General features: G+C 34.9%; 1 protein-coding gene across 1 annotated transcript in view; it reads right to left on the reverse strand.

Moving 5' to 3' along the window:
* The window catches only part of LOC149083970 (uncharacterized), an 86,675-nt gene that overhangs the window by 12,376 nt on the left and 61,824 nt on the right, over positions 1-12,475 (reverse strand). Inside the window, exons 3-4 of the mRNA XM_089234337.1 lie at positions 6,389-6,524; positions 469-602 (exon numbers count right to left, since the gene is read on the reverse strand). Of these exons, the coding sequence (XP_089090463.1) occupies positions 469-602; positions 6,389-6,524 (270 nt within the window). The remainder of the gene's footprint in view (positions 1-468; positions 603-6,388; positions 6,525-12,475) is intronic.

The following is a 12,475-nucleotide window of genomic DNA, read 5'->3' on the forward strand; positions in this document are numbered from 1 at the left end:
CCCCGAATCATGCAGACGTTTAAGGACTCACAGGTCCATCCTGGTGTCAGATCCCCTCCCAAAGCAACAGATTCCGATATTTTCACAACCAGCTCATTTCCCTGATCTTGTCACATGCGACTTTTTCCTTTTTGCCTTGGATAAAGATCTTGTTTAAGGGGACAGCGTTTTTCGCTGTCCGATGGTCACCAGGTTCCGATGGAGTGTAGCGAGCAGCGACGAAGGCACTGGAGGACGGAATAAAAAAAACTTTCAATCCGCATTTAAATCTTTGTATGAACCGTGGCAAAAATGCATAATTGCACAGGGTAATGACTTCGATGGAAACACCATATAAACACGTTCTATCTGTATTCATTCTTCCATGATAAAACAATTCTCGGAACTTAGTATTATACTTTTAGGGGGAATAGAATAATTTTCTACAGATGAAGGATATATGAAAAACTCTAAATTAGACGGATGTACCTCTTTTCCATTGATGTACCATCTCAGACTCGCAACGGGTTTTGATGGCCCAGAACGGCAGGTCACGTTCACGTGATCACCAACTTCATATTTCGGGAGGTTACCTTGGATTGTAGGGTCTTCCTGAGGCAAAACTGAAGAAACGAAAAAAAAAATCGTTACGTAAATTATGTACCTGAAGATATGGTTTCTAGTAGAACTGGGCTTTCATTGCCCGACATTCCCAGTTCAAATACCTTTGACCTTTGAAGACCGGACACAGGTCAAAGGTATTTATACATGCCCCGGGAATGTCGGGCAATATTGCCCGACAAGTTTGGTGAGTTTAGCGACATGGTCTGTGACATCGACAACGTGAGAGTTTCGTCGTTCGGAGAAAACTCTCCTAGCTCAAGGTCCTTCAAATAGGAAAGTCCCCCTCTAAACAAGGTCCTTCAAAGAGGAGTTTCTTACCCCCTCTTTGGGGGTAAGAACCCCCAAAGAGGAAGAACCCCCAATGTATCTTTGGAACAAAGATATTTGGCGAGTTTACAAGAAATGCATTTTTCGTCCGTAATCTTAATTTTTTGTTAGAACGAACGCTGGTTGTATATATTCTAAGTTTGGTTGAGTATTCTAGTTTTAAGAGAAATTCGTAATTTTGACTCTAATTATCATTTTTACATGAAACAGAACGCTTTTTATGCAGGGTGTCCTGTAAGTGCTAATGCGGCCTTTATCTCATCAACTGTACGTCGTAGAGTTAGGGGTCATTCACAGGCCCGTCATTCGGGGGTGGGGGCCCGGCTTTTGAAAATACACTAAAAATGGTTCATGTGCTTTGCCCCCCCCCTTGGAAAAAGTTTGCCCCCCCCCCCCCCCCCATGGAAAAAGTTGAAGTGACGGCCCTTGTCATTGCAAGTATCACGTCAGTATCGAGGGGGGAGGGGTTTAGGATTTTCTGACTTTTGATGACAAGGGGGAGGGTTGAAGGTTGCTTACGTCATCAACCACCCCGTTATATTCTATATATTCTATTATATTTTATTAATTTCTATTATATTGCTAGATTCCATTGATAGATGCCAAATTATATTGCTAAATTGAATTGATAAATGCCAAATTCTCTTGCTAAATTACGTTGATAAATTCTCAATTTTATTGCTAAATTCCGTTAATAAATGCTAAATTCCGTTGACAAATGCTAAACTATATTGCTAGATTTCATTAACAAATTAAACTGCTAGATTTCATTGACAAATTAAACTGCTAGATTTCATTGACAAATTAAACTGCTAGATTTCATTGACAAATTAAACTGCTAGATTTCATTGACAAATTAAACTGCTAGATTTCATTGACAAATTAAACTGCTAGATTTCATTGACAAATTAAACTGCTAGATTTCATTGACAAATTAAACTGCTAGATTTCATTGACAAATTAAACTGCTAGATTTCATGGACAAATTAAACTGCTAAATTAAATGGATAAATGCTAAATTCGATTGCTAAATCCCGTTGATAAATGCTGAATTTTATAGCCAAATGTCATAAATGAATGCTAAATTCCATTACTAAATGCTAAATATTATTTCTAAATGCTAAATACTATTTCTAAATGCTAAATACTATTTCTAAATGCTAAATACTATTTCTAAATGCTAAATACTATTTCTAAATGCTAAATACTATTTATTTCTAAATGCTAAATACTATTTATTTCTAAATGCTAAATACTATTTATTTCTAAATGCTAAATACTATTTATTTCTAAATGCTAAATACTATTTATTTCTAAATGCTAAATACTATTTATTTCTAAATGCTAAATACTATTTCTAAATGCTAAATACTATTTCTAAATGCTAAATACTATTTCTAAATGCTAAATACTATTTCTAAATGCTAAATACTATTTCTAAATGCTAAATACTATTTCTAAATGCTAAATACTATTTATTTCTAAATGCTAAATACTATTTATTTCTAAATGCTAAATACTATTTATTTCTAAATGCTAAATACTATTTATTTCTAAATGCTAAATACTATTTCTAAATGCTAAATACTATTTATTTCTAAATGCTAACTACTATTTATTTCTAAATGCTAAATACTATTTATTTCTAAATGCTAAATACTATTTATTTCTAAATGCTAAATACTATTTATTTCTAAATGCTAAATACTATTTATTTCTAAATGCTAAATACTATTTATTTCTAAATGCTAAATACTATTTCTAAATGCTAAATACTATTTATTTCTAAATGCTAAATACTATTTATTTCTAAATGCTAACTACTATTTCTAAATGCTAAATACTATTTATTTTTAAATGCTAAATACTATTTCTAAATGCTAAATACTATTTCTAAATGCTAAATACTATTTCTAAATGCTAAATACTATTTCTAAATGCTAAATACTATTTCTAAATGCTAAATACTATTTATTTCTAAATGCTAAATACTATTTATTTCTAAATGCTAAATACTATTTATTTCTAAATGCTAAATACTATTTATTTCTAAATGCTAACTACTATTTATTTCTAAATGCTAAATACTATTTATTTCTAAATGCTAAATACTATTTCTAAATGCTAAATACTATTTATTTCTAAATGCTAAATACTATTTATTTCTAAATGCTAAATACTATTTATTTCTAAATGCTAAATACTATTTCTAAATGCTAAATACTATTTATTTCTAAATGCTAACTACTATTTATTTCTAAATGCTAAATACTATTTATTTCTAAATGCTAAATACTATTTATTTCTAAATGCTAAATACTATTTATTTCTAAATGCTAAATACTATTTATTTCTAAATGCTAAATACTATTTCTAAATGCTAAATACTATTTATTTCTAAATGCTAAATACTATTTATTTCTAAATGCTAACTACTATTTCTAAATGCTAAATACTATTTATTTTTAAATGCTAAATACTATTTATTTCTAAATGCTGAATTCTATTGTTAAATGCGAAATACTATTTATTTCTAAATGCTGAATTCTATTGTTAAATGCTAGATTCTCTCAATAACTCTATAAATGTTTGTTTTTTTTTTAAATTTCTCTCATTCCCGAAAACTTCGACTTAAAGGAAGGAAACTTCGAGTTATAAGGAAAAGTTTTAACATTTAAAATTTCAATATGGAAAAAGTTCTGGGGCAGATTGGGAAACTTCGACTTACTCATATATTCGAGGTAGTAGTGCAGTTCGACTTATCGCGAATCGACGGCATGAAACTATATGGAATATGGAGCTATACACTATCAAAAAATGAGATGCAACACATACTGTAATATACCGTATACTGAATATCCAAATGTACGAGAAGTACTTCTGCATCTCGAATAAAACACCGAAATAGGCGGGACGTAAGGAATCATTTTCCGCGCGTTGTACACACAATCATGAATTTTATTTATATATATATATTTTTTTCTATATATGGAATCGGAACCGGGACATAAATCTCTCAAGTGATTCTCGACTCTAGAAAATGCCTTTTTTTTTTCTCTCACTTCTTCTTCTCTCCTCTATCGTGCCCTGTACTTGCCTCTCAAGAACTCGAGAGAAGAGAGGAAACAACGGCAAGAAAAACCCATAAAAACTTAGAACCAAGGGCCGTACCAGCGTACATTTGGACCATATCTCTCTGTCAGCACGCTACATTTAGTTGCATAGTAAATACCTCCGTATAAAAAGCCCCCTCCATACATCAAACAAAGTATTTCGGGGGCCCCTGGAAATGATAATAATACTGGAGGAGAAGGATGGGGAAAAAAAATATGGCGTCGCTTTATTTTTATATGATACTCATACATTTTTTTTGTGGCGTATATACAGTTTTTGACACTTTGCCAGAAACAGAAATATTGCTTTTTAAAACTATAACGAGGCTTTGAAAAAAAAATGATGTCTTCCTTCTTTTTAGAATGTAAATATGAGATAGAGGGCGTTTATACATTATTATGATGTTTAGAGAAGATCTTCCCGCCATGGAAATAGTTCGACCGATATCTCCTAATGTTCCATATCGAATTTTCGGTTTTGATCAGTCGATGGACCTGCTTATATAAGACAGTCTCTGAATTTCAATGGAAAATGTGATTTCGGTAGGTTTATATGAAAATATTTGAATAATGCATATATCTATTGAAGGGGGGGGGGAAGTAAATGCACCACTTAGAAGCTTCAAGTGAAATAAATGCCATGCGTCCTGTATTTAACGGGACAGTCCCCCCCCCCCATATTATTCTGCTGCTCCGTCATTTTGATGAATATGTTTCTTCGGCAAGAGAAAATATAAAAATATATTCGATAATTTTCGGTCCTTCGCCAGTTAACCCATTAATGTCTGCAGTCCTTTTTTAGGGATGCGATTCTTGTTTTACAAAATAAGTTTTTTTCTTGCTTTTTGCACTCTACAGCAGATATGGCATTTTATTAATGAGCCGTTGATCTTATAGGTATACTTCCGATTGGAAAATGTTTTCAAATAACTTGTATGTAGTATTACATTCATGTTTCAAGGGGATTGTACAGTTATTAAAAAAAGACTTTATACATTTTCCGTGTTCTCCAAAAGTCAATTAGAAATGTGTTGCGCTGTCTCTTCCGATGCCAGCGGAAAGAAAAAATTACATGTTCCTAAGTGTAATAATATTCACTGAGATATTCGAATTCAGGAACGGAAAAACAGCCTTAAAAATGCGGAAAAACCTTATTACCCGTATTTAACGCTGTTATTTCCGAAATTTCCTCCGTTTTTCGAATTCGACTATCTCTGTGAGTATTGCACTTAGGAACATGAATTTTTTTTCGTTGGCATAAAAGAGAGGGCAACAAATTTCTAATTGAGTTTTGGATCACACGGGGACTGTGTAAAAAAAATCATTTTTTTTATTTCAATAACTATAGGACTCTTTGAAATATGAATGACATATCTGAGTGCTACAAGTTATTTGGGAATTTTTTTTTCTTATTTGAAATACACCTCCAGGATCAACGGTTCGACAGTAAAATGTCGCACCCCTGTTTGCTAAGCACCCCGCATATACATGTTGAGCATATCTCCAGGGTTAACTCCACACTTAAGTTAGACATTATAAAGTATGTCTTGAAATATGTGCAATATTTGCTGTTTTTTAAAATTTCTTTTTTCTGCAGCAAATTTTTGAAATAGTACAGTTGAGACGTAGGTCAGAAAATATGAATAAGATCGGGTTTCGGTATAAAAAGGATGATTTTGACGGTATGGATGGGATTAGGAAGTGATCACTGCATTTGTAGAATTTCGGCCTGTCCGGCTTTCCGGTTATCCGGCCCGCCATTCCATCACATTAAGCTGGATCGTCCGGAGTTTACTGCGTTTCGCCCTCACTCTCTCATGCCAGAAGCATGAACGTGCAAATTTCCAAAACGTGGGATATGACGATTGGATGTTTACTCTTCCCATATTATTTCATGAGTGTCATTTACCTGAACTTCCGTCAGTGTCAATAACGCGGTCTTCCTCGTTTTTTTTTTCTTGGCAGGTCATGGTAAAATTCTAGAATCAAATCTGTTACATTTATCTCGAACAATGGGGGGAAAATGTTTTGAATAAGCACGAAGCATCATTTAGACATTTTGATTGGCCGCTTCCGATTTTCGACCTAAACCCAATCAAAAGCTCGTACTACAGAGGATGCCGAAGAGCTATTCAATTCTTTCTTGGGGTTCATTAAGGATCTCGGAAGACGATTGATGCAAATCTGGCTGAAAGTAATACTTGGTTATCGTATGACGTCGTAAAATTAATGCGACGCATGTTCTCTGCATTTCGTGCGAAACAGCGATCCGAGAAATCATTTAATATATTGCGATTTAATTTTTCAGACATTTAGTGTAGTGAGAAAAAAGTTGTAAGATTTACCGTAAACTTTTATTTGTTTTTCTCCTTCGACTGTTTGGAATGTTGGCGATTCTGCGGAAGCTTCACATCGATATAGTCCTTCTGTATCAAGATTTGTCGAGTTGAGGTATACGCAGCCCTGCCTGGAGCTCTTCAGCTTGAGGGAGAAAAAGTAACATAAGAGATAATAAGATAATAAAAATCATCAACAAATAACTTCGTCACATGTGCAATTGAGGCAGGCAAAAGACAGTTTTGATACAGTGAAGTTATTGGGAAGTTGGTCTCAATCTTCACTGATTCCATGCTTATTTCTCAACTGTCCCGATAAAGTCAGGGTTAGAACATGTGCAGTTTTGCCTGGTAAAACTAACTTGTGATACTGGTAGACTACCACAAGTTAGTACTTCTATAGGGTGATTCAAAACACAACATGCAATTTTTTTAGGGAGGTAGAAAACACAAAAACAAAACAGAATCATACACACAGGAATGTATGACCGGAAACCCCAGAGTGATCAGCTGGAGGATGATCGAAGATGGATTTAGCGTTACTTCACACGAGGAGAGTACGCGTACACGTTAGGTTTCCCTACAAGTTCTCGGAGCTCTTACCATCCACTGTTATGAAAAAAATGTGATTATATTCTGTTTCGTTTTTGCGATTTCTTCCTTTCCTAAAAGTTTGAACGTGGAGTTTTGAATTACCCTGTATAGATTATTCCCTCCATTGTTTTGCCACTTTCCAACATAAAGATTTTTACGCTCCCATTCTTAGAGTTTCCAGACCACTGCATATACTGGAGGGTCTTGTATTTTGAAAAGGGACCATTCAAGTATTACGTCAATAGATTTTCAGCCATTTTTGACCCCCCCTCTTCCCCCTTCTCAGCAAAAGTCATCAAAACACTGACCCCCCCCCCCCCACCGTCAGCAAAATTTCGTCAGCAGCTTAGAATATTTCATATCTTCAAAAAGGGGTGGTTGATGACGTAAGCAACCTTCAAACCCCCCTCCCCCTTTGTCATCAAAAGTCAGCAAATCCGAAACCCCCCTTCCATGCTGACGTAATACTTGAATGACCCGAAAGTCTCCCAGTGTCCCTGGAAACAGCAGTTATGGGGGGTACGGAACTTCTCTGGGTATAAACTGGTGTGTACACCAATCAAATAAAAAGAAAACGCACAAATAAAAAAAGTTTGGCTAAATTTTCCTTTTTTCTTACTATGAGAAAAGTATCATTGATCTTTAAAGAGTTTATTAGAAACTGACAGATTTTCTCGAGAGGTTTATATCTAAATAAATTCATTCTTTCTCCCATAGATAGGGGAAAAAAACGTTTATGTTGAATAAGTATCACGTTAGAGTTTTTATTATTTTCTCTTGTTTTAGCTTGGAAAGACGCAAAAATAAAATAAAGTGAAGAGGGGAGAACCTAAGCAAACAGCAGCAGTGGCTGATGCCACCACCACCATCACGTCTCAACGATGGAATGAGGAGGGAAATCGGAAGCGTGAGGAAAGAGGATGAAGTTTTCTCAAGATGCCAAGAGAAAGGGCTATAACATCAACTTCTTTTCCTATGCATCTTCTTCCAAAACAGCAATTATATAAACGCTGCATATTCAATCCTTGTTGATTACTTACTCTTAACTGCGCATGCACCTTTTTAAACATTCCTCTGGAGGAATTTACAACGAATTTGTACATGCAGAAATGTTTGTGCTCGTGTTTGGGTGCGTAGCCTCAACGTGTCTGTGTTGTCAGAATTATGATTGGGGTGGTCATTCAAGTATTACGTCAGCATCGAGGTGGAAGGGGGTTTTCGGATTTGCTGACTTTTGATGACGGGGGGGGGGGGGTTTGAAGGTTGCTTACGTCATCAACCACCCCTTTTTGAAGATATGAAATATTCTACGCTGCTGACAAAATTTTGGTGGCAGGGGAGGAGGGGGGGGGTCAGTGTTTTGCTGACAAGGGGTGGAGGGGGGTCAAAAATGGCTGAAAATCTGCTTACTTGATTGGCCCCTTATTTCGTGATATACTGGTGCTGCCATCTAACTTATATATTTTGAAGTAAAAATGACAAAGGCCTGACTTTTCGTGTTATTAAAGTATCGTGTTGAAGATCTTCCTGCAATATTTGGTGACTGTAGAGTACTTTTTTTACATAATAACGGCCTTCCAGCATCTCATCATTTCACGTCCTGGCCATCTCTTGCTGTTCCCAGCGTGCCGAGAATGCGGTCACATTGATGTGACTCGTATGTGTACACCAAATAGATAATAAAAAAATGCACACCGTTCAGCAACATTTTCTTCTTTAACTATGAGAAAGTATCATTGATTTTAAAGAGTGTATTAGAAAATGACAAGTTTTTAAGAGGTTTCAAACTAAATAATTTGATTCTTTTCTCCAATAAATAGGGGACAACAACGTTTCTTGGCAAGTAAATATCACGTTAGGCATTTTATTACATTCTTGCCTCTCAGCTTGGAAAAACACAAAAATAAAATAAAGAGTATAGAAAAGCCTAAGCAAGCAGTAGCAGTGACCGATACCACCACCATCACGTCTCAACGATGGAATATAGTAACACCAGCTACATGCTATAAACTTAGATGGAAAAAGCTTGAGGGTAAAAGAATGGAGTTTTCTCAAGATGCCAGGAAAGGGGAAGTTCAAGTATTACGTAAGCAAATTTTTACAAATTTTTGACCCCCCCCCCCTCCTGTCAGCAAAATTTCGTCATCAGCTCTGCCCCTCTGAATCCTAACTCATATTTTCATAAAGGGTGGTTGATGACGTAAGCATTATCCAAACCCCCTCCCCCTTGTCATCAAAAGTCAGCAAATCGGAACGGTCCCCGATTGACAATGACGTAATACTTGAACGGTCCCAAAGGGGCAATAACGTCGTCTTCCCTTTCTGTGCATCTACTTACGAAACATGACGTTGAGGCTGGAAATTCAATCCTTGATGATTACTTACTTAACCGTACATACAGCTAGCAAACATTCCTCTAGGGGAAATTTATAACAAATTGCAAGTAGATGTTTTTTGTGCGCAAGTGTATATGCGTGGCCTCAACGTAATTATGTTGTTGAAATATGCTTCTTTCGTATTATACTCTTTTCCCAATTTTGAAGTAAAAATTACAAAGCCCTGACTATTCATATTATGTAAGTATCGTGTTGAAGATCTGTCTACAAGCCTTGTTGATTTTGTGGTATATTTCTTATCAGGGGCGTAGCCAGAAATTTCGTTCGTGGGGAGGGGGGGACCAAAGTGATAGAACAATAGATTTGGCCATCTTTCCCCCTTTTTTCGGTCATTTTCTCACATTCCGGGGTGGGGACCAGACCCCCAAGCCCCCCCCCTCATCCACTACGCCCTTGTTTCTTATATAATTAACAACCTTCCCGCATCTTATCACATTACATCATCTATTCATTTCGGGCATCTTGCTGTAGTCTAGACTGAATAAAACCGTGCTTTTTTTTCTCAATATCATGCGGCAATACTGGTACGGCCCGCATGTGTTCACCAATCAGATAATAAAATAGATACACAAAATTTCGAAACATTTTCTTTTTGTACAATGGAAAAGTATCACTGATTTCCAAGGAATTTCTTATAAATGACAGGTTTCCGAGAGGTTTCAAACTAAATAATTTGATTCCTTCCTCTTATATAGACAGGGCGAAAAAAAAACAAACCGTTCCTGGTAAGTATCACGTTAGAAATTTTATTATTTTCTTTCCTTTTAGCTAGGGAAAGACACATAAAAATGAAATAAAGAGGACAGGGAATCCTAAGCAAACAGCAGCAGTGGCCGATGCCACCACCATCACGTCCCAACGGTGGAATATAGCAGCAGCAGCAGCTCCGTGCTAAAAACTAAGACGGGAAAAGCTTGAGGAAAAAGGATGGAGTTTCCTCAAGATGCCAAAAAGGGGGGGGGGGGTCCCATAACATCATCTTCTCTTTCTGTGCATCTTCTTCCGAAACGTTTTTCCGCTCCAATGCCTTTTTTGGGGATCCAAGAAACAGGCAAAAATGATGAACAAGACAAAGATAAAATAAAATAAAAAAAATAAATAAGAAATGAAGTAGCTTTTCACATACACACGCAGATAGGAGAAGAAAAAAAAATGTATGAATCAAAATATGTATAGAAAGAGATACACGGGGAAAGTATGAGGAAACAGCCGCAAGAGAGACGAACAAAATAATAAATAAATAAATAATTTTTCTATATTTTTTTTGTAAAAATACATATCGGAGATGACGCAGCTGCGATTAACGTCTGGAAAGAGAAACAACCTAAAAGAAGAATCCTTTAAGATTCCCCGAGATTTGCGAACTCGTGGTCGTGATTCTCGGTGTCATTTTCTTTCTGTTACGTCTTGAAGATTCCTAATGCCTTGAATTATTTAAGGGAAATGATCGGGATAAAAGAAGCGTTTATAGAATTTTTTGAGAAGGAGAAATTTGGATAATTATTTATTAAACATTCGAGCTTAATAAAAAGAGTGATTTATTGGAACATAAATTGTCTTTAAGTTATCGGATTACGCTAATACAGGGTGTCTCATAAATTCGTAAATAGTTTGAAAAACTCATTAAATTAAATGAGTTTGAATGTTATTTGCAGCAGTTTTTACCACGAAAATGTTTTGGTACATAAGAGGATTTTTGTTCAAATTTTTGTCGATAGAGAGCGGAACACGAAAGCAAATTACTGGAATTGAATGCAGGGTTTACTATTAACGGCTCATTTCTGAATTTTAGCTTACAACAGGTTTTCATTGTGATGTTGACATTAGTGAATAAATCGCGATGGTTGAATTGGTTTTACCTCAGCCAAGTATTGCCGGCTGAAGCTTTACGAAACTTTCGCACAAAAAAGATATTGAAGAAGGTGCAGAATTCTATGGTTTGCTTTCGTGCATTATCCTCAAAACAACAAAAAATTTAACTGGTTTTTGTAAAAATAAAAATCAAATCCCAATAGTTTTTTGGAAAACCGAATACAACTATACACCAATGTGTACCGATTCTTTCAATTTTTTCAAGAACTTTCTAGTACTTACGAATTTATGAGACAACCTGTACTTGATTCACTGCATTTTTTTGGAATGAGGGGGGGGGGGTGCATTGAAATGCAATCAGCAGCTTAGCGTAACTAACGAGATTTTCCAGTATAATTATTTTTATTTATTTACTTAAATACTTTGAATATCTACATGCATTTTATAAAAAAATATTTGTTTAAATTTTTTCGTAAATTCCCAGAACGAATTCTGGATAGTTTAAAAAAAACGAATTTATCTAAATCTTAATATTATGCAATGATGTCTATAGCGAATTTATCCATTTTAGGGTAAATTTTTGAAAGTGTTTTGAACTTTTGGCAAATTACATGAGTTTGAACAGGGGTTAACACATTTTTGTGCTCGTGCTGCGGGCCAACTACGAGGAATGATATTCAGTATGAAAAAAAAAGTAAAAATCTCAATAAATTTATTGTTTTATGATTCACGCCGATGGACCCCAGAAAAATATCCAAATTCTCGTAACGGGCCCATGGATCCCTGGAGAATCAATTGTGTTACTATTCCAGTAGCTAGAAGAATTCACACACTTCATTAATTCAAAACATAAGTTTTCATTTAAAGTAGAACTATCTACGTTAATTTTCTCTCGAAATTTTATTAAACTTTTCTTCGGTAGGAAACATGCTTGTGGAATTATAAAAGCATTGAATTTATAATTTTGAAATTAAATTAAAAACTTAATGCTTCTTTCAATTTCCTATAAAATTCCTAAAATTTCCGATGTGTTAATGCATTTATTATATTTCTCTCAATGTCTAATTTCCTCAATTTTTAATCTCGATAAATTAAATTGAGAATAACTCGACGAACTAACATTTTATAATACACTGCCCATAAAAAAGATTATGGTGGCTTTATATAAGTATGGATAGCTTCTTGATTTATCCCAATGTATTTATCTCTTACTTCTTTTTAAACCTTTAAAAGAACCGTCGGTATGTAAAGATTTAAATTAATAACTTCATTAATTTTTTCAAACATTTTATCC

The sequence above is a fragment of the Pholcus phalangioides genome, unplaced genomic scaffold (assembly GCF_987345545.1).
Source record: "Pholcus phalangioides strain wild (caught in Gottingen) unplaced genomic scaffold, Ppha-v1.0 ptg000008l_1, whole genome shotgun sequence".
NCBI lineage: Eukaryota > Metazoa > Arthropoda > Arachnida > Araneae > Pholcidae > Pholcus > Pholcus phalangioides.